Below are 20707 nucleotides of genomic sequence, written 5' to 3' on the forward strand. Positions count from 1 at the left end.
CCACATCGGGCTCCCTGCAGAGAGCCTGCTTCTCCCTCTGCCTGTGTCTCTGCCTCTCTCTGTGTCTCTCATGAATAAACAAATAAAGTCTTAATAAAAATTAAAAAAAAAATTCATAATGAGTTCCTGCCCAGAGAGGCCGAATATAGAAGCAGCCCTGGCTTTGAAATCCAGGCCCAGAACCCTAGCTCCTCAGCCTTCTGCCACAATGACCAGGTTCTCCAAGCCCTCTGGGGAGGTTCTGGGAAGTTCAGAGTCCAGACACCTACCCATACCTCACCCACACTTTCAGCACTCATCAGACTTCTCTCCGGAACTGACCAGCCCATCCTTTCATAGCCTGGGAGATGACTTCCTGCTCCTTGGCTGGCCCTAATTCTGACCCCAATCCTGAATTCCTGCCTTTAGCTGGGATTTGGACCTTGACAGGCCAGAGGCCATGTGGCAGCTGGCCAGGGGCACTGGAAACAGCTCAGGCTTCGGTGTCTGGTTCCAATCGCTGCTCTGCTGTGTGAGCTGGGGCAAGCTGCCTGCCTTCTCTGAGCCTCAGTTTCTTTGTCTAGAGGAATTAGCAACAACTCTCTTGTGGGTTGCTGTGAGGAGCGGAGGAGAGGGTATGGACAGCAAGGTCAGCGAAGAGCTGAGCACACAGCGAGCCCTTGGTGCCAGGAGCCACTGCTACCAAGAGGCTCAGCCTAGGGGGAGTGGTGGGGAGGGGGCTGCCTTCCCCCACACTGAGCTGGGCCTGAGTTAGATACCGGGGCGGGGAGGCTGGATTTCACTCTTTCCCCGTCTGCACCCCTGCTCAGCTCCAGGCCCAAGAGGGGCTTCGAAGGGATGTCAGGAGATCATAGCCATGCTTTCCACCCGGGGGGAGCTTCCAGTCTAATAAAGGCAGCCTGGAACCTCGAAATAGAAGCTTCCCCAAGTAATGTGTCTGCCAGGTGCCTGGCGGGAGGGGTGCAGAAAGGAGGCAGTGAGCACAGGCTGGGGGCGGGGCAGGGGGCCCTCGCCAGCTCCATCCCACCTGGAGCTTACCCACTTCCCCGAAGCCTCGAAGCCTCGGGGCTTTAGCAAAACAGGCTGAAATCGTAGCCCAGCATGAGTGAAGTTGAGGCCAACAGTTTCCTGACTTAAAGGATTGCTCTGAGAGTTGGGATTCAGGAATGCGAGCAGCCCCCCAGCAGAGAGCTGGGGCAGGGCAGCCTCCCTCGGTGGCGGTGGCGGTGGCGGAGCGGGAGCGAGCCCTGCCCGTCCTGCCCAGGAGCCCACGCTAAGATTAAACTTTAACCAAGGCCAAGGCCTAGTGCTATTTCCCTCCACACTAACTGTAACTCAGTAACATCGCAGCGGATTGCATCTTATTTTTTTCACACCTGCTTGATCTTTTACTCTTGGTGCTGGAGAACCAGGGCCCCGCGGATGCCCCAGGCAGCCGGGGCACAGTGAGCTTTGTCCCCAGTGTCCCCTCTCTGGAGGGGTGGGGCACCCAAGTGGTCATTCCAGGAAAGAGGGTGATGAGGAGGCGTTTCTGCAAAGCATCGGGGCATCTCGGGACTGACTGCCGGTGCTAGCCCGCTGTCCCACCCCAGCGGCAGGCTAGTGCGGGTGGAAGGTCTGATGGCCCAGGGATCCTGGGCTTCTTAGGGGTTCCTGGCGGTAGCTGGACCCTCGCTGGCTCCCTGGCCCCAGGATAGCCACCTGCAGCTCTATCCATGGCGTTTGCTGAGCTCCTGGAGCGTGCAGGGGGAGGGGGTCTCTTCCAGGCCCTGCAGGTCTTCACTCTCCTGCTCCCTTCCATCTTGGTGCCTCCCCAGCTGCTGATGGAGAACTTCTCGGCTGCCATCCCCGGCCACCGCTGCTGGGCCCATGTGCTGGACAATAGCTCTGAGGCCCCTGCAAACCTCACCTCCGAGGCCCTCCTGACCATCTCCATCCCACCAGGCCCCAACCACGAGCCCCACCAGTGTCTCCGCTTCCGCCAACCACAGTGGCAGCTCCTGGACCCCAACGCCACGGCCACCAACTGGAGCGAGGCTGCCACGGAGCCGTGCGTGGACGGCTGGGTGTATGACCACAGCACCTTCACCTCCACCATCGTGTCGGAGGTAAGGGCCACCCTCCACCAACCCCACGGCTCTCTCAGCTGACCCCCCAGTGACGGCCACCCTCCCATGCCTGGAAAGATCGAACGGTTTCCATTGGCACTACTCCCTCCCCACATATTTGCTCACTGCCCAGACCCTGATCACAGACTAGAGTTCCAGGAGAAGCAGGGAGCCTTGGAGGAGCTGACATTCTGTTGGCAGATTCAGAATCAATCAACATTTAAACCCACACTAACGGGAGAGCTGCAGGCTCTATTCTGGATGCTGTCCCCATAGTCTCACTCCCATGTCATGAGCGGATGGGGGTGGGGGGATTGTTACAGTCTGCATCTGGTAAAGAACAAAACAGAAGCACAGTGAGGTGAAATCAGTTGCCCAGAACACACAGCTCGAACCCTCCAGAACCTGGCTCAGCCCAGACCGTCAGGATCCAGAGTCTGGGTCTCCATCACGTCCCATCCTGCCTCTCAGGAGGTGAGACCTGGATTGGGAGACAAGGAATCAGGCACATGACAGTGGGGAGAAAGCTGGGTGGGGACAGAAGTCCAAGAAGGAGCAGGTCTGGGGTATTGAAGGAGCAGAAGGGGGTCCGGTGTGCCTGGGCGCAAAAGGTCAGGCAGGGGCTAGGCCACGAGGCGGGGGAAGGTGGATGAAGAGCACTTTCTTCAAGTGCAAAGAAAAGTCACAGGAGGGTTTGGGGCAAGGAAGTGAGTGATCTGCTTTGCATTTTCCAGAGATCACTTTGTCCTGGGGGAAAGGGGACTCCTGCAGCAGTGGCCCTGGCAAGAGAGGTGGAAAGGTAGAAATGGAGCAAAGCTGTGAGGCCTTACTGTAGGGCTGCCTGGTGGGGGCTGTTCAGGCAATGGATGCCCTGGCCTGGGCAGGAGGCACTCAAAAATTATGGTGACACGTGCTCAGCAATCTCTGCCCATCCTGGCGGCCCTGTGAGGGAAGCAGCTGCACAGCCCCGCTTCTGGGTGAGAAAACAGGCTCAGCCAGGTGCAGGACCTCCCCAGGCTCACCCAGCCAGCGATCAGCAGAGTTAGAACTCCCAGCCTGTAGTTCAGCTACCCCCCACCCCTGCCCACCACCGCCCGCCCCAAGTGGCTGTCACATGTGTGCCATGCAGCTAGCTGGGAGGACAGAGCTGGGGCCCCTGCCAGCACACCCCTTCTACCTCTGTCACCTGGCCCTAGGACTCTGGGGCACCCCCGTCCCCCAGGACCCAGGCTGACCAAGTGCTCCTGGCAGGGACCTCCCAACCTGGACCTCCCTCTGCCAGCCAGGCTCTGCTAGTCCACAGCCCCTGAACCAAGCTGCTGTGCCCCCCTTCTCTTCCAGTGGGACCTAGTGTGTGAATACCAGGGCCTGAAGCCCATGGGCCAGTCCATCTACATGGCCGGGGTCCTGATGGGGTCTGTCTTCTGGGGCCTCCTCTCTGACCGGTGAGTATATTCTTCCAACTCCAAGTATATGACATGTTGTGAAATAGAAATTCTCCTCCCCTCCTCTGGCTCTTCCCCTTTATGCTCCTCATCCTTCTGAGGTGGTGCCCCCAGGACCTAGCCCCATACCTTCTCTTGGCCAGCTGCACACCCCACTACTGCAGGCCTGCCACTCTGCCTGTAAACCCAGCTGCCTGTTTGGAGTTTCCATGTGGAGGGGCATTTGCCTCACATTTGGCGCAGCTGAAGCTGGACTACTGACTCCCCATGGCCAGCCCCTCCACACCAGACTCCATCCAGGAAAATAGCCCCCCAGCCGATGGCACATACCCAACCCCGGGAGCCAGCCCTGTGCTCCTGCCCTCACCCCCAGCCCCACAGAACACCCCCTAGCCCCACGTCTCGCTCCTCCATACCGTCGCCTTGGCCACGCCACCTGCCTTTCTGGCCCAGGGAAGGCCCTGGTCCCCTCAAGGGTCTCTTGCCTCCATTCAGAGTGACTTTGCAGAAACTTATATGGATCTGGTTGATGCCAGCCTAAAGTCCTCCAGGGCCACTGCCCTGAGGAAGTTTCTGCCTCTCCCCCATCCTCACCCACCCCTGCTTGGCACTCAGCTTCTCCTGCACAGCCCTGCCAGCCCCCCTGGGAGCACCCTCGGCATCCGGGGAGTGCAGAGCTCTGAGGTGGTTGGTGGCCAGGGGGCGGTGGCCGTGCCTTGCTCTGCAGGTTCTCCCATGGTTTCTTAATGCCAAGTATATAGGCCTCAACCCAGGGCAACCTCCTCCCACCAAAAGCTGGAGGCCCCGCCCTGGCCCAGGCACCAACCCCGAGCCTTCTCTCCTTTATCACTGCACCCACTCTGGCAGTACTTGCTCACTCACCTGCTAGCTCATCTACTGTGTGTGTCCCCTCAAGACACAGCTCCAAGGAGGCAGGGGCTTTGGTGCTGTGACCCCAGCATCCGGCACACGGAATGCCCTCAATCATTATTTTGTGAATGAGTGAATGGCTTCCCAACTTTCTCCTGACCCTGCGGGCCCCGGGTTGGGGGATCTGACCACTAGCTTCTAATCCCTGCCCCTCTTTGCCCAGCTCCCTAGAAGGCGGGTTCGTGGTTTCTCTGTGCCTCAGTTTCTTCCTGTAAGTGGGGACCTGGCTCCATCCATGGGGTTGTTGTGGGTTAATTAATCACATACAGAGCTTGGGCCAGGGCCTGGCACGGGATTGGCTGGTGCTGTGGCTCTGCTACCATCGTTATTTGCGGGCCTTATTTTATCCCGAATGTGGTGGGGAGCTGGGGCAGCAGGGAAGGACATGGTCCAGGTGGCGCTTTCAGAGGACCAGCTGCCGTGCAACTATATGGCTCATTCCCCAGAGGCTGTCCACACAGGGAGCCAAATCCCCGCCGGTCCACAGGTTACCCAGTAAGCCCAGCGTCAGGGCCAGGAGTCAGCATCCCGACCTGGCCCTGGGTCTGGGCTAGATGTCCTTGTTCCTGGGCACTACTCAGACAGGCAGGGCCGAGCTTTGGCCACATCTATCTCATGGACTGACACACAGTTTAGCTAAATGCAGGTGGTTTGGGCTGAGCCAGCCTCGGGGCAGTAGCAGCACAGTGAGTGTGCAGGTGGAGAGCTGAGGTGGTCTCCCCCAGAGCTCGGGTCCCCTTGCGCAGGCTGATGAGGAGCTGACTGGTACAGCCCCCTTCCTCACCATCATGATTGTCACCACTCTGGGAGGCTGTCATCATGCACACCCCCCATTTCACAGCAGCTCAGAGACATGGAGCTGTGTGCGCCAGGTCCACCCAGACAGGACAGAGCTGGGCTCAAACCCAGCTTCTGATGCCAAGGTCCATCTTCTTTAACTTTTTATTTAAATTCCAGTTAGTGAACATGCATTGTAATGTTAGTTTTGGTTGTACAATACAGTGATTCGGGTATCCTTGGGTGGCTCAGTGGTTTAGCGCCTGCCCTTGGCCCAGGGCGTGATGCTGGAGTTCCTGGATCAAGTCCCACATCGGGCTCCCTGCATGGAGCCTACTTCTCCCTCTATCAGTGTCTCTGCCTCTCTCTCTCTCTCTCTCTCTCTCTGTCATGAATAAATAAATAAAATCTCTTTTTAAAAAAATACAGTGATTCAACCAAAACCCATTCTTTTTTTTTTTTTAAGATTTTATTTATTTATTCATGAGAGACACAGAGAGAGAGAGGCAGAGACATAGACAGAGGGAGAAGCAGGCTCCCTGCGAGGAACCTGATGCAGGAATCCAACCCAGGACCCTGGGATCAAGACCTGAGCCAAAGGCAGATGCTCAACCACTGAACCACCCAGGCATCCCAACCAAAGCCCATTCTTGACCATGAGGTCATTTTTATAACAAGCACACTGGGCGCACGATGCTGGGCCCCGGTAGGCACCCCATCCTCTTGAACCCTCCCTTCCCTCGAAGCACAAGAGAGGAAGTCCTCTATGCCCAAGTCCCTAGGGCCCCACCCCAGGCCCTCACGGTTCTTGTCTCTTGACACAGGTTTGGGCGGAAGCCGGTGCTGAGCTGGTGCTGCCTGCAGGTGGCTTTGGCCAACACCAGCACCATCTTTGCTTCCAATTTCCTCATCTACTGTGGCCTCCGGTTTTTGAGCGCTTTTGGAGTGGCCGGCATCATCATGATCTCAGTGACACTTGGTGAGTCCTTGCTCGGCCTCCACCTGCCACCGTGGGGTGGGGAGGATGGGGCTCAAAGTCACTGCGAGGCCCTTACCTGCATGTCTGCATCGGCTTTCAGTGGCGGAGTGGACCACGACCCGCAGAAGGGCTGTCACCATAACAATCGTGGGATGCTCCTATAGCCTGGGCCAGATGACCCTGGGGGCCATGGCGTTCGTCCTGCGGGACTGGCGAGCCCTCCAGCTGGCCATGTCGACGCCCTTCTTTGCTATCTTCCTGATCTCCTGGTCGGTACAGTGTGGGGCCTTCTCCCTTGGGGAGAACATCACTAGATAGGAGGGAGGCTGGGGAGTGCCAGGGTGTCCCTCACCCCCACCGCCCTAGCTGGCGGGGGATCCCGAGATGCGGAGAGCCATGGCGAGCCACGATGTGTGCAGAGCCCCTGCTAAGGATTTCTTGGAGGTTCAGAGTTCCAGGGTGGGGATTTTAGCCGGAGGTCTGAGGCTCCCAACTGGCCCACTGGCCTCCGGGCCTGCCCTTCCTCGGCACCAGCTGCCCCCCACCTGCCAGCCCCATCCCTTCACATCACTTGCCCGCCCTTGGACATCTGAGTCAGTGAGGACTGGTGTTGGATGTGAGAAGATACCATTATCACGATTATTTGGAGTGCTGCAAAACTCCTTGAGGTCTGGCAACACTTGCTTGGGTGAGGGCTGGAGGAAGAGATAAGGAAACAGTCACAAATTCACGACCCTGTAAGTTGTTCTTGTGTCCGTGAACCAGGGTTGGACAGACCTGCACCAAGTCGACTGTGCGGTTTAGAGAGTAGCAAGGACTCATTCGTTCGTTCTCGAGTATTTATTGCCCTGCACCAGACATGGTTTTAGGTCATGGGGACACGTCAGCAGACAAAACAGATCAAAAGCCACTGATCTTGAGGAGTTGTATCATAGCAACAGGATCCAGTAAGTGAGGAGAGAGACATCCCATAGTCACACTTCATTAGGCCTCTCTGGTCACACTGGTTGGGTGCATCCCAGGGGCCGGTGGTCATACCAGATGTGTATTAACTTCTAGTGAGGAAGATGATACAGTGACCACATTTTCAGATGAGGGATTGAGGCTCAGAGAGGTTCAATGACTTGGCCAAGGCCACATAGCTGGTAAGTGCCAGAGGCAGGATTTGAACCCCAGCAGGCCGCCTCTTTGAACCACTATGCCTCCGGAAATTCTTAGCTTCCCTACAATTCTTAGCTTCCCTGAGCCTGCTAGGCTGGGGAAACTCCAGTCCTTTCACCCAAGAGATGCCCCTCCCTACCGTGACGCTGGGAAGAAGCAGACTACATTTATAAAACCACGCAGTTCTGGCTGGGGATGTTTTTAGTGTGTGTGTCTTAAATTTAGCATGATGTGAGCTTTCTATCATAGAAATGGGCTCAGGACCACTGTATGTCCAGGCAGCCCGTGCAAGGGCTGTATGCGAGGCTCAGGCAGGCCGGCTCCAGGCAGCCAGGAAGCCAGATGGAGTGGCGAGGGGCAAAGAGGGCGGCCAGGCCCTGGGACTCAGCTTTATTCTGAAAGCATGAGGGACTGCCAGTCTGCCAGCCTGGCCCTACCAGTGCAGAGAGGAGAGAGGCTGGCATCTCTCAACCACTGCAGCTGGGGGAGCTGCTGCTCCCTTCCCCTTCTGACCTGGCGAGGAAGGCCCAGGATGCAGGAAGAAAGCAGAGGCCCAGGCAAGCTGCTGCTGCTGCTTCTTCTTCTTCTTCTTCTTCTCCTCCTCCTCCTTCTTCTTCTCCTTTTAATGAGAAACACAGAGAGAGGCAGAGACACAGGCAGAGGGAGAATCAAGCTCCTCGCAGGGAACCCAATGTGGAACTCGATCCCAGGACCCCAGGACCCCAGGACCACAACCTGAGCTGAAGGCACATGCTCAACCACTGAGCCACCCAGGCATTCCAAGCATCTGCTTCTTTAACAGGTGGCTGCCAGAGTCTGCCCGATGGCTGATTATCATGGGCAAACCAGAACAAGCGCTTCGGGAGCTCAAAAAGGTGTCCAGGATAAATGGCCACAAGGAAGCCACGAAGTCACTGACTGTAGAGGTGAGATGCTACTGTTTGTGACCCAAAATGGGGGACATGACAGGGAGAGGACAGTCACTTATGTCTTACCATCAACTTCACTGCTATCCACTCCAATAACAGCAGTAACAACCCACCTCGCCTCCCTGTCCGCTGCTTTCAACCACACACAGTGCATGCTCACCTCACAGGGCTTTTCAGTGTTTGGAAAACTGGATGTGCCCATCTGACGGTAATTATTTCAAGGAAGTAGATGTGGGAGGATGTACGGTCAGAATCGAGAAAACAGCATAGGGATAGGAGGATTGGGGAAGGCTTCCAGGACGAAGTGAGCTGACCAAGACTGAGCTGAGCACAGGGCAGGCAGGGCCCAGGGGTGCAGGAAGAGTCTGGATGGGCACTTTGGGGCAGTGGGGTGCCAGTGTGGCTGGAGGGGGAGGCGCGCCCTGATGCCAGCCATGAAGAACAGGGTGGGCAGGGCTTTGTGTAGTAACTGCCAAGAGCAGCCTGCGGCCGGCAGCTCAGAGGGCCAGAGCTGCGACGTGAGACTGGCTCCTTAGCTCAGGGTAGGTGGGCCAGGTCCGCAGAAGAGAGCTCTGGTTAAGCATCTGCCTTAACCTGAGCCTGCTGAGCCTGCTCAGCGGGGAGTTAAAAAAAAAACAAAAAACGGAGAGAAATCTTTCCTTCTCCATCGCTGCCCCCACCCCAAGGCTCTCCTGTTTCCTGAAGCCAAGGCCGGGCTCCTCCCATCACTCTGCCCACCTGGACACCTTTCCGAGCCGGCCGATGCCCCCGCACCCCTCGCCACGCCCCGTCCTCCCCGCAGGTGCTCATGACTAGCATGGAGGAGGAGGTGGCCTCCTCGAAGGCCCGCAAGTCAGTGCTCGACCTGTTTCTCGTGCCCGTGCTCCGCTGGCGAAGCTGCAGCATGTTCCTGGTGAGGTAGGGCCTGCTCACCGCTCCCAGAGGCAGGGCTGAGGCCCGGGGGTTGGATCAGGGGAGGCCAGCGGCCAGGGCCCAGGGCCGCGACAGAGCGCCCCCAAGGCAGAGCAAAGGGGTTAGGGGTTTACTGAATACACTGCAGGGGAGCAGCAGGCAGGACGGAGGAGAGGTGTCTGCCTGGAGGTGAGGGGGAGCTGGGGTTAACCGGGAGGGACGGGGAGGAGGTAGGGGAAGCTGTGGAACTTTACTTTGCTCCTGGGCTGGTGGGTCAGCTAGGGCTTAGGCTGTATGGAGGGGCGTTGCTGGTGGGCCTGTTTGCATTCAGCCTGGTGGTCGCTGTGGGCTTCTACCTTGCTGGGGCTTTCATTGCCCAGGCCTGTGGCCTAAAAGCAGCCTGTACTGTGTTGGGGGAGATAGGGGGAGTGGGGGACGGAGGCGGAGCAGGGGTGGCGGGAGTGGGGGGGGACGACTCCTGCTGGGCCTCATTCCTGCTTGGCCTGCTCCCCCAGGAGGCAGGAGTCCCCCAGGCACTGTGGAGAGCCATGGAGCTCCTGCTGGAAGCCAGCTGGAGGGCAGGGGCAGGGGCAGGCTGAAGCCCAGGCTAGGGGCCGAGCCTCTGTCTCTAGAGCTGGGGGACCCTCGGTAGCCACTGAAGAGGGCCACTGGCCCACTTTCCTCAAGTTCATTTACAGATGGGACGGCAGGACAGGGCCCAGCAGGGCAGGTCACTTGCCCAAGATGGCAGGACAGGATTTGAAACTTGGCTGAGCTACCTCCTTGCCCTAGGCCGCCCACCAGGCCCACAGGGAGCAGCGACTCCCCAGCAAGCCTGGTCTTGGCACCCACAGGCACCTGGGACCAGGAGAAGGCCCCTTAATAAAACAAATTCAGTTCCAGTGACTTGCAGAGAGCACACTGAGAAGTCAGGGTCAGGTTTGATGGATACTTGCTCTTGAAATAAATCTAAAGATTAGGAAAGCGTTTATTTCATGCTATATTTAACCACATATGGGTTCTAATGGCAAATATTTGCTACATCTTAGAATAGAGAATGGATCAAATGCCTTTTTTTTTTTTTTTTTTTTTTTTTTTTTCTGGGTTAAGTTCTGACAAATGAGGAGTGCCTGGTGCCAGGAATGTCCCGGGCCTTTCTTTCAAAACTTGCAAGGCTTCCTCTGGGCTCCCAGGGGCTACCCGCATCCATTGTTATTCAAATCACAAGCTGGGTATTGGTTCACCTGGTGGGTTTTTGGCTCCCACTGTTAACCCCTTTGGTACTGGCTCTAGGTCCTCGGTGTCAACTCTGAGCCAGAGCTGAGCCCCTCCCCCACGTGGCTTCCACAAACTCCAGGAAACGCTGCTGTTTCCTCGGGGACTGCAGCTGTAGTCTGCAGCTGTTGGCAGGTGGTGTCAGATGCCTGTTGGGTGCCGCGCTCAGGTGCGGCCCAGGGGAGGGCTGAGGTGAGCGAAGGGAACCAATTTGAAAAGTGGTAGGGAATTATCTCACATTGTGGCCACTGCTGGATCCAAATTCAATTTCCAAACTGCTGAAATCCAGCTACTGTGAATTTCAGCTTCAGGAACTCGGGAGCCAGTGGCCAGGTGGTCTGTCTCATGTCCACCCCCTCACCCCCCTCACCCACTGGCCAGCAGACTTGGGATGGAGTTCAGTGAGAGGAAGTTCATTGGAGAGGGCTCTTGGATCACTTCCTGTGGACTGGGATGGGGAGGCTGGGGGAGGGAAGAGAGCAGCGGGGCAGGGGAGCAGTCCGGTGGGACTGTCACAGCAAGGCCATGGAGGGCTCAAGGAGCTGGGGTGGCCCTTCTGATCCCTTCACTCTGGCCTGTGTCATGGGATGTTCTCCCCAGCTGAGAGGTAGTACTCCCAGAGGCTAGGAAAATAAGACTTTCCATCCTGAAAAAAAGGACAACACAGCCCACCTCATTCTACTATTAATCTCATCTTTCAAGATAAAGAAACTGGCATCCAGGAAGGGGCAGAGACTCCCCCAGGGTCATGGCTAGCAGAGCTGGGGCCAGCTCTTGGTTTGAGGCCGTGACTGGAAGCAGAGTCAGAGGGTGCTAGGGCCAGACCTAGAGCTCAGCTTGACCCACACAGCCTGTCAGCCCAGAGAGTTAAGTGTCCCCGCAGGCTGGTGGCCAGGGATCCTGAGAAGTGACCAGCTAAGGATGAATGAATGAAGCCTGCCCTTTTGTTTCTGGGCTGGCCTCACTCTAGAGAAGTGCGTCCTGCATTCTGAAGACGGGTGTTTTGGGTCCAGCAGTGACCTGTGCAGAGTGGCCTGTGCCCTCTGGGACAGCCCAGGTGTGATGTTACTGCAGGGGTACCCTCTCCCCTGTGGGACAGGGTTCTGATTTCTGGTTTTGCCCTACAGCTTCTCCCAGATGATCTCCTACTACGGGCTGGTCCTTGACCTGCAAAACCTGGGGAGTGACATCTTCCTCCTCCAGGTCCTCTTCGGAGCTGTGGACTTACTGGCCCGGGCCACTACCACTTTCTTGCTCAGCTTCTTGGGCCGCCGCATGACCTTGGCCAGCTTCCAGACCATAGCTGGCCTCTCCATCCTGGCCAACATACTGGTCCCCCAAGGTGAGGCCAAGGCAGCATGGAGGGGTGACCTGAGTGGGCTGAGGAGCTAGCTGAGGGCCTGGGGCACTGGCTTCCCTGCCTCCCACCCCCACTGCATTCGCCCCCTGGGGTCCTCCCCCTTCCCAGGTCCCAAGCACTTGGCCACATCAAGCTCAGGCATCCAACCCTCCCTCCACCGGCCCCCCACCTGTTCCCCTGAAGCAATTGAGGTTTAGAGAGCTGAAGCCAGGTGCTGCAGGTCACTCAGGTAGCCAGTGACAGGGCCAGGGCTGGGACCAGACTTCTGAGCCAGAGGCTGGGCCTGAGGTGGGAGGAAGGGCTGGGGAAGCTGTGAGGTTGCTTTGTTTTGTTTTTGTTTTTGTTTTATTTTTTATTTTTATTTGTTTAAGAATTTATTATTTATTTATTTGTTTGTTCGTTTGTTTATTTATTTATTTATTTATTTATTTATTTATTTATTTATTTATTCATAGACACAGAGAAAGAGAGGCAGAGACACAGGGAGAGGGAGAAGCAGGCTCCATGCAAGGAGCTCGATGTGGGACTTGATCCCGGGTCTCCAGGATCACACCCCAGGCTACAGGCGGCGCCAAACCACTGCGCCACCAGGGCTGCCCTTTGTTTTTGTTTTAAGATTTATTTATTCATAAGAGACACAGAGAGAGAGAGAGAGAGAGAGGCAGAGATACAGGTGGAGGGAGAAGCAGGCCCCATGCAGGGAGCCCGACGTGGGACTCCCGGGAGCCCCAGGACCACGCCCTGGGCTGAAGGTGGCGCTAAACCTCTGAGCCACCAGGGCTGCCCTTTAGGTTGCTTTGAAGTGAGGCAAGAACACCCAGCCTGGTGGCCGCGGTGACGTTCTTCTCCCTTGTTTAAGAAGCAGGAGGCATTTGTGTGCCAATTGCTGGTAAGGGCCCTTGCCTTAGTGTTTTCTTTCTGAATGAGGCTATAATGCCCTGAAAACCCTCTCAAGTCTCCTTTCATGTCTCAAGGCCAGGTGGAGGAGCAGGGACGTGAGTTCTGATAGCAAAGCCTGGAGGGAGGCCAAGGAAGGAGGCAGAGGGATGGCCTCCTAAACAAGTAGCAAGAGGCAGTGCTCGGAGAAAGCTTGCAAAGACAAATGTGTGACAGTTCATGAGACTCTTCATTACAACAACGTGTGGTGTAATCCCTTTCCTCAGGGAAAGCTGAGGCCCAGCATCCTTGGCCGAGTGTGGAGTGGGCCTCGGCTTCCTGCCAGGGCTCCCCGCAAAAACCAGAGTTCCCACAGGCGGGCGGAGGGCAGGGGAAGGACGGCTCATGACCCTCTCCATCACGGGAGGAAGCACGCCCAGGACCCAAAGGGCCCCAGCACAGTGGCACTGTAGGGAGCAGGCCCCAGGAGCCATCCTCCCCCACCCCAGACCTGGCTGGGTTCTGGCCCCGCCCCCTCCAGCCCACCCACCGCGATGTCCTCCTGCACTCGCAGCCCCTTCAGCCCTGGTCGGCCAGGCACCCAGTTAGCACCACAGGGCGCCTGTGTATGATCAAAGAAGCCTGGCAGGAGGACCCAGCGCCTCTGCTCTGGGCCGACTGGGAACCCCCCCCCACCCCCGCCACCGGGCGGACACCACTGCAACCCTCTTCCTCTGCCCAGATTTGCAGACCCTGCGCGTGGCCTTCGCCGTGCTGGGAAAGGGATGCTTTGGCATAAGCTTAACCTCTATCTCTGTCTACAAGCCTGAACTCTACCCAACTGTACTGCGGTAGGCTGAGCTGCATGCTGCACCCAGGAAAGGCGGCCAGACCCTGGGCGGGAGAGAAGGGGACATCCTTGGGAAGGCCAGTGGGGAGGACAAGGAGGGGCTGGGCATCTGGGAACATGCAGCCGACCAGGGAGAATGGGGTGGGTCCTACAGAGTCCATGAAAGGACTGGATTGGATGTTCTCAGGAAGCAGAGGCACCTTTCAGATGGGAAAATCTAGGTGGGCTCCATGGAGGAGGTGGTGTTAGAAGAGACTTCAAGGAGTGCAGCTCCTTCCACCCAACTTTCCCTCCCTTGGCACATCCTGGACCAGCCACATGCCCCCCCCACCCCACCCATCTAGTAAAGCCCCCTTCTTGAAAGTGATGGCTGTTACATGGGTCTGGACCCCCTTCCTCCACCCACAGGATGACAGCAGATGGCTTCCTGCAGTCGGCAGGTCGTCTGGGGGCTGTGTTGGGCCCCCTAATCAGGCTGACTCGCCAGGCCCTGCCCCTGCTGGCCCCCATCTCCTATGGTGTCATTCCCATCGTTTCCAGCCTCATCCTCCTGCTCTTCCTCCCAGAGACCCAGGGACTTCCACTTCCTGACACCATCCAGGACCTGGAGAGCCAGTGAGTGATCCTTGGCCACCCTGGGAGTATAGGGCTGGGCTTCTGGGAGGTAGCTGGGCAGGGCTGTGGAGGTGGGGGGCAGGTGTCCCCACAGCCCCCAGACAGGAGAGCCCAAGGGTCAGGGAGATGTGCTAGATGACACCGAGACAGGAGCTGGGCTGGGCTTGTCATCCAGATGGGACCAGCAGCTCCCGTTTGCAGAGTGCAAGTGCTGACAGTGATCCTGGTGCCTCAGGGCAACGACCCGGGGGGCATAAGGCTTGTGTCTGAAACCACATAATCGTGTAATTGGTGTAATCGTCGTAGCACACTGCCAGGAAGAGACTATTCCCATCCCCGTTTAGCAGAGGCTCAGAGAGATGAAGGGATGATTCAAGGTCTTACAGGTAGAAAGCCATCGTCCCTTAGGCAGGGAAATGTAGAGACGATGAGCCTGGCTCTGCCACCAGACTACCTGGGACTGAATCCTTCCTACCTGGGCATGTGCTTACCTCTCTTACCCAACTCACACCCAAGAGGGTGGAGCCAGCCCTGACTGCCACAAGGAATCCCAGGCCCAGGCAGGCAGACCAACAGCTCAGTTCTGGAACAGATCATGCTACCCTCACACCATTCTTTGAGAGAACAGAAATGAGGGAGCGTTCCTCAAGTTTATGTCATGGCCAGAATCACTACGATATTCTGCTTCCTCATTTGCAAAATGGAGGTTAAAACAAAATCCAGCCGAGCTCAAAGAGCTGTTTTCGAATTGAAGCTATTATATTAAAGCACTGAGAACAGGGTCTGGCCCACCGCACAGGCCCCATGAGTGTGGCTGCTGTGTCCCGGGTGAGCATGGTCATGGGGTGTCAACAGGCTGAGCAGGAACAAAGGATGGGGGTGCCTGGGCGACTCAGTCGATTGACCCATAGAGCGTCCAACTCTTGACTTCGGCTCAGGTCATGATCTCAGAGTCATGAGATCTAACCCTGGGTCGGGCTCCGAGCTCAGCAGTGAGTCTGCTTCTCTCTCTCTCAAACAAATAAATAAATAAATAAAATCTTGAATACCAATACTAACAGCTGGTGCTCTGGTACTCAGGGGACCCCTCCTGCTTCAATCTTACTTAATCCAAACAACCCTATGAGGTTATGTTATGTTATGTTCGATCTCACTGCCAAGAAAATGAAGCCACAGAGAGGTCATGTAACTTGCCTGAGGACACTCAGCTAAGAAGCAGGGAAGCAGGACTTACTCTTTTACTTTTTTGAATGCCTACTATGTTTCAGGCACTGTCTTATGCTTTGGGGACCCAGCAGAAAAGCAAACCCTAATCTCATGGAGCTTTTGTGCTCATAAGACTTGACCCCCCACTTCTGCCCTCTGAGCCTTGAGCTGTCGTCTCATCACACACCACTGCTCTGTCTTTCGATAATTCCAGGAAATCAGCAGCTGCCAGGGGCAAGCGTCAAGAGGTGATCATTACAGAAAGTACCTGGTTCTAGCAACTCTGCCTGTGTGGAGCCTCTTTGGCTAAAGATCCCTATGAAGGGAATTGCCTTCTCTCCAGTGGAGGGTGGAAGCAGTTTGGAGACTCCTGAGGGTCTGGCGTGGCCGGTGCCAGGCTGCTGGGCTGAGAGCCAGCATTGCCATCCACTGAGGCTGAAGGCTGCTTTCCCACTCACTTCTCTTCCCCCACATCCTGGTCAGATGCTCCCCCAACCTCAGGCCTGCAGACCCTGGCCGGTTAACAGGATGGCCCGTTAACCCCTGCCAGGCTCTCCTCTTCACACCTTCATTCAGAACTCCTGACTCACTTCACTGAGCTGGGAGCTGCAGGTTTCTTACCTCTGATCTACCAGAGCAGATCATAGGACAGAAAGGGAAGGATCCGGGGGCACCTGGGAAGCTCAGGTGATGAAACGTCTGCCTTCAGCTCAGGTCATGGTCCCAGGGTCCTGGGATCAAGCCCCACATTGGGCTTCCTGCTTGGCAGGAAGTCTGCTTCTCCCTCTCCCTCTGCCTACTGCTTCCCCTGCTTGTGCTCTCTCTCTTTCTGTCAAATAAATAAATAAAATCTTTAAGCAAAAAAAAAGGGGGGGGTTGGGGAAGGATCTGGACTGATCTGGGTCCCCGGTCTCTCCTCCACCAGAGTCCTCATCTGTAAAATGGAAATAATCATGGAACCTACCCCTGGGGGCAGGGGGAGGGTAATAGGGTTAACAGATCTTAGCACAGACAAGAGTCCAACAGAACCTGCTAACAGAAGTGCCAGGTACAGGTGTTCAGGTTGTCCTCTGCCCAAGGCACTAGCTGAGGAGACCTGTGGAGGCTGAAATCCCACCTAGGCTGCACTGGCCCAGAAGTTGTGTTCATCGCCTCCTACATACCCGTTGGCAAGGGAGAGCTTCCTGCCTGTGATTTTGGGATGGTCTAACACTAGACAGCTGAGACCAGTTGTTGTGTTCATTACTTACAGGTACTCACAGCCCAGGGGGAGCGGTGCCACACACAGAAACAGCGTGAACTAGCAGGGGCTGTGGGAGGCAGACTTTGTAACACCAAGAAGGCAAAGTGACCCCTATTCCCAAGGGAGGATGTGATTGGCTTGTCCAAGGAATCTCACGCATGGACAGGGAACTGAAGCCCCCTGCTCAGGAGTAACAGGAATGGCACCTGGTTGCTAAAAGTGTTGTTTGCTATGGGAACTCCACAGGAGCAGTTGGGGCAGGGCTTGCAATTCTATCATTCAAGACCCTCATGATTTCCCTACATGTCAAGGCAGCATACAGTATTAGGCCTTTATTTGAGGCCTCACAACACAGGGGACCCTTTGGTTTTTTGTCTGTCTCAAGTAGTCACACCTTTGCCTAATTCACACAAAGATCCTCCCTGTGCTGACAGCAGCCCATGCTGCTAAAACTGTGGGATCATTGAGACTGACCACCTACTTTAGAGGTGAGGAAACAAAAGCTCAGAGAGGTGGAGTGACATGCTTGGTTGGAGTCACACGGCTGAGCTCTGGCTGGGCTCCCAGTCTAAAGCTCTTTCTTGCACCTCAATCTCCTCACCCTCATCTGCAGCCATGTCACAGAGTTACTCCCACACCCTTCCCTGGAGAGCCAGACCCTCTAGACAACTGTCCATTCTCTTTGGATGATTCAGGGAAGCCTCAAGCCACAAATATCCCCATTTCCCTAAATCCGACGCACACTAGACCAATCAAACACAATTCAAATCAAATCCCCTATCTGCTTAAAACCCTCTAGTGGCTCATGATAAAGATCACACTTCCCCATCAACAGGTCCCATGGGTCTCTAGCCTTGCTTCACGTGTAATAAACTTTTAAAAATTCAAATTATATAAAGTATGTACTTGGATCCTCTTGGAGAGAAATTAGAAATCAGTAGCAGAAGGATATCTAGAAAACTCCTTCACACTGAACAGCACGCTCTAAATAACCCCTGGGCCAAAGAAACAATCGCAAAGGAAATTAGAAAATATTTTGAATTGAATGAAAATTTTAAAAAATGACATATCAAAACTTGTGAGATGAAGCTAGAGATTCAAGAGAAACATCTCATTAAGTGATTACATTAGAAAGGAAGGCAATCTCAAATTCAATATATCAGCTTCCACCTTTAGAAACCAGAAAAAAAAGAGGTAATTAAAACTAAAGTAAGTAAAAGAAAGGAAACAATAAACAGAAGTCAGAAAAATAGAAAATGATCAAGTAAATCCATGGTTCTTTGAGAAGACAATAAAATTTATAAATTTATAGATGTACTGATTAGGAGAAAAAAATGGAAAGACACACATTACCAATATCAAGAGTGAAAAAAGAAGCATCACTATCAATCCTACAGACATTAAAATGATAGAAGAATATTATGAGCAACATTTTACCAATAAGTTTGACAACTTAGGTGAAATTAACAAATTTCCTGAAGGCTATGAACTAGCAAAGCTTGCTTAAGAAGAAATAGATAACATTATTAGCCCTATATCTGTGAAAGAAATTCAGGTTGTGGTTTAAAACCTTCCCACAGAGGAAACAACAGGCCCAGATGGCTTCACTGGTGAATCCTGCCAAACTAAGCAAAAAAATAACAAATAACAGTTATGCCCAAGATCTTCCAGAAGATTGAAAAAGAGATAACACTTTCCAGCTCATTTTTTGAGGCCAGCATCACCTTTGACTCCAAAGTCAGAAAAAGATATAACAAAAAACTATAAACCAATATCTTTTACAAACATGGACACAAAAATTCTTTTTTTAAATTTTTATTTATTCATGAGAAAGAGAGAGGCAGAGACACAGGTAGAGGGAGAAGCAGGCTCCATGCAGGGAGCCCGACGTGGGACTTGATCCCGGGTCCCCAGGATCAGGCCCTGGGCTGAAGGCGGCGCTAAACCGCTGAGCCACCCGGGCCGCCCAGACACAAAAATTCTTAACAAACATTTAGAAAATTAAATCCAACATTACGCTAAGAAGGGCAATAGTGGAGTTTGTCCCAGGAGAGCAAAGTTGATTTAACGTTCAAAAATCAAGATTAACAAACTAAATTATTAACAAACTATAGAGGAGGGAGCATCTGGGTGGCTAAGTTAGTTAAGCATCTACCTTCAACTCATGTCATGATCTTAGGGTCTGGGATTGAGTTCCTCATTGAGCTCCCCACTCAACCTGGAGTCTGCTTCTTCTCCTGCCCCTCCCTATTGCTTGTGCTCTCTCTCAAATAAATAAATAAAATCGTAAAAAAAAAAAAAAAAAAAAAAAAAAACTATAGAGGAAAAACCAGATGATCATCTCAAAGGATACAGAATGTGCATTTGACAAAATTCAACATTCATTCCTGATAAACAGCATTCAGCAAATTAGTGAGTTTCCTCACCTGACAAAGGATGTCTATGAAAAACCTACAGGTAGCATCATATCTTATGGTGAAAGACTGAATGCTTTCTTGTCAAGGTCAGGACTGAAGCTAGGATGCCCATTCTCACCACTTCTATTCAATATTGGTTCTAGTCAGTGCAATAAAAAAATAAATAAATAAAAGGCATCTAGACAAGAAAGGAAGACATGAAAGTATCTTTAATTTGCAGATGACAAAATTGTAGAAAATCCTAAGAAATATGCAAAAATGTTACTAGAACTAATAAATGAGATTAGCAAGGTTACAGGAGACAAGGTCAAGATACAAAAATCTGTTGCATTTCTATATACTTGTAGCAATCAGAAATCAAATGTTTAACATAATACCACTTAACAACAGCATGGGAAAATGTGATTTCTAGGGATAAACCCAATTAAAGAAAGACAAGATCTATAAACAGAAAAACATAAAACTTTGCAGAAGGAAATTAAAGAAGACCTAAATAAATCAAGAGATATACCATATTCATGGATAGGAAGACTCAATATCATCAAGTTGTCAATTCTTCACAAATTAATCTATAGATTCAATGCAATTTCAGTCAAATGCCAGCAGATAGGTGTTTTGTTTTGTTTTTCAGTATAAATTGACACATTCATCCTAAAATGTATATGAAAATGCAAGGGACCTAGATCAGCCAAATTGATTTTGAAAAAGAAGAGCAACATTGGGTAATTTTTGTTTGATATGATAGAATCAAGAGTTCAGAAATAGAGCAATGTGTATATGGTTGCTTGATTGTCAACCAAGGTACTGAATCAAATAAATAGAAAAAGGACAATCTTTTCAGCAAATGATGCTGGAATCATTAGATAGTCATATAAAAGAAGAAAGGAAAGAAGGAGGGAGGGAGAGAGGAGGAAGGGAAGAAAGAGGGGGGAAGCTCAACCCTAACTCATATCATATACAAAAATTAACTTTTAAATGTATCATAGACCTGTAAGAGCTATAATTATAAAACTTTTAGAAGAAAACAACGTAAAAAAAAAAAAAAGAAGAAAACAACGTGGCAAAAAAGTCTTAAATAGGACATAAGAATATGAGCTTGGGACATCTGGCTGTCTCAGTGGTTGAGTGCCTGCCTTTGGCTAAGGTTGTGATCCTGGGGTCCTGGGATTGAGTTCCCTATCAGACCCCACAGGGAGTCTGCTTCTCCCTCTACCTATGTCTCTGCCTCTCTCTCTGTGTATCTCATGAATAAATAAATAAAATATTTAAAAAATAATGCAAGTTTATTTATTATAAAGGGAAAAAATGATATGCTGGGCTTCCTAAAAACTAACATTTGTTTTCCAAAAGACACTGTTACAAAAACAAAAAGGCAAGTCACAAATTTGGAGAAAATATCTGAAAAATCTGTGTCTGACAAAGAACTTCTATCCAAAAAATATAAGGAACTCTTACCACTTAACAATTAAAAAGATAATCCAAGTTTTAAAACACTTAAAAATGTTTCAACAGATGCTTACCAGAGAGAATACATGAATGGCAAGTCAGTGTATGAAAATATGAACCACATCATCATATTTAAACCACAGCAAAATGCCACCACAAACCCACTAGAATGGCAAAA

General features: G+C 52.9%; 1 protein-coding gene across 3 annotated transcripts; it reads left to right on the forward strand.

Moving 5' to 3' along the window:
• The first annotated feature begins 1333 nt into the window (after nucleotides 1-1333).
• SLC22A11 (solute carrier family 22 member 11) lies at nucleotides 1334-18995 on the forward strand. Of its 3 annotated transcripts, none has more exons than XM_072789714.1 (10): nucleotides 1334-2108; nucleotides 3450-3553; nucleotides 6085-6239; nucleotides 6340-6508; nucleotides 8203-8326; nucleotides 9132-9247; nucleotides 11644-11858; nucleotides 13495-13603; nucleotides 14011-14217; nucleotides 15638-18995. In XM_072789714.1, the coding sequence occupies exons 1-10, from the start codon at nucleotides 1716-1718 to the stop codon at nucleotides 15699-15701; spliced, it is 1656 nt and encodes a 551-aa protein (XP_072645815.1). In that variant the 5' UTR covers nucleotides 1334-1715; the 3' UTR covers nucleotides 15702-18995. The 3 variants fall into 3 exon arrangements, with proteins under 3 accessions (XP_072645815.1, XP_072645816.1, XP_072645817.1); XM_072789715.1 differs by having other exon boundaries at nucleotides 14169-14217; XM_072789716.1 differs by lacking the exon at nucleotides 13495-13603 and having other exon boundaries at nucleotides 14169-14217.
• The last annotated feature ends 1712 nt before the right edge of the window (nucleotides 18996-20707 follow it).

Source organism: Canis lupus, chromosome 21 (genome assembly GCF_048164855.1).
Source record: "Canis lupus baileyi chromosome 21, mCanLup2.hap1, whole genome shotgun sequence".
NCBI classification, from domain to species: Eukaryota; Metazoa; Chordata; class Mammalia; order Carnivora; family Canidae; genus Canis; species Canis lupus.

Bases quoted from the DNA above. Each gene is read 5' to 3' on its own strand.
- SLC22A11 (XM_072789714.1), top strand. From the start codon at position 1,716: ATGGCGTTTGCTGAGCTCCTGGAGCGTGCAGGGGGAGGGGGTCTCTTC. The intron at 11,859-13,494 runs GTGAGGCCAAGG...TCCTCTGCCCAG, and splicing joins CAACATACTGGTCCCCCAAG to ATTTGCAGACCCTGCGCGTG. The intron at 14,218-15,637 runs GTGAGTGATCCT...CGATAATTCCAG, and splicing joins ATCCAGGACCTGGAGAGCCA to GAAATCAGCAGCTGCCAGGG.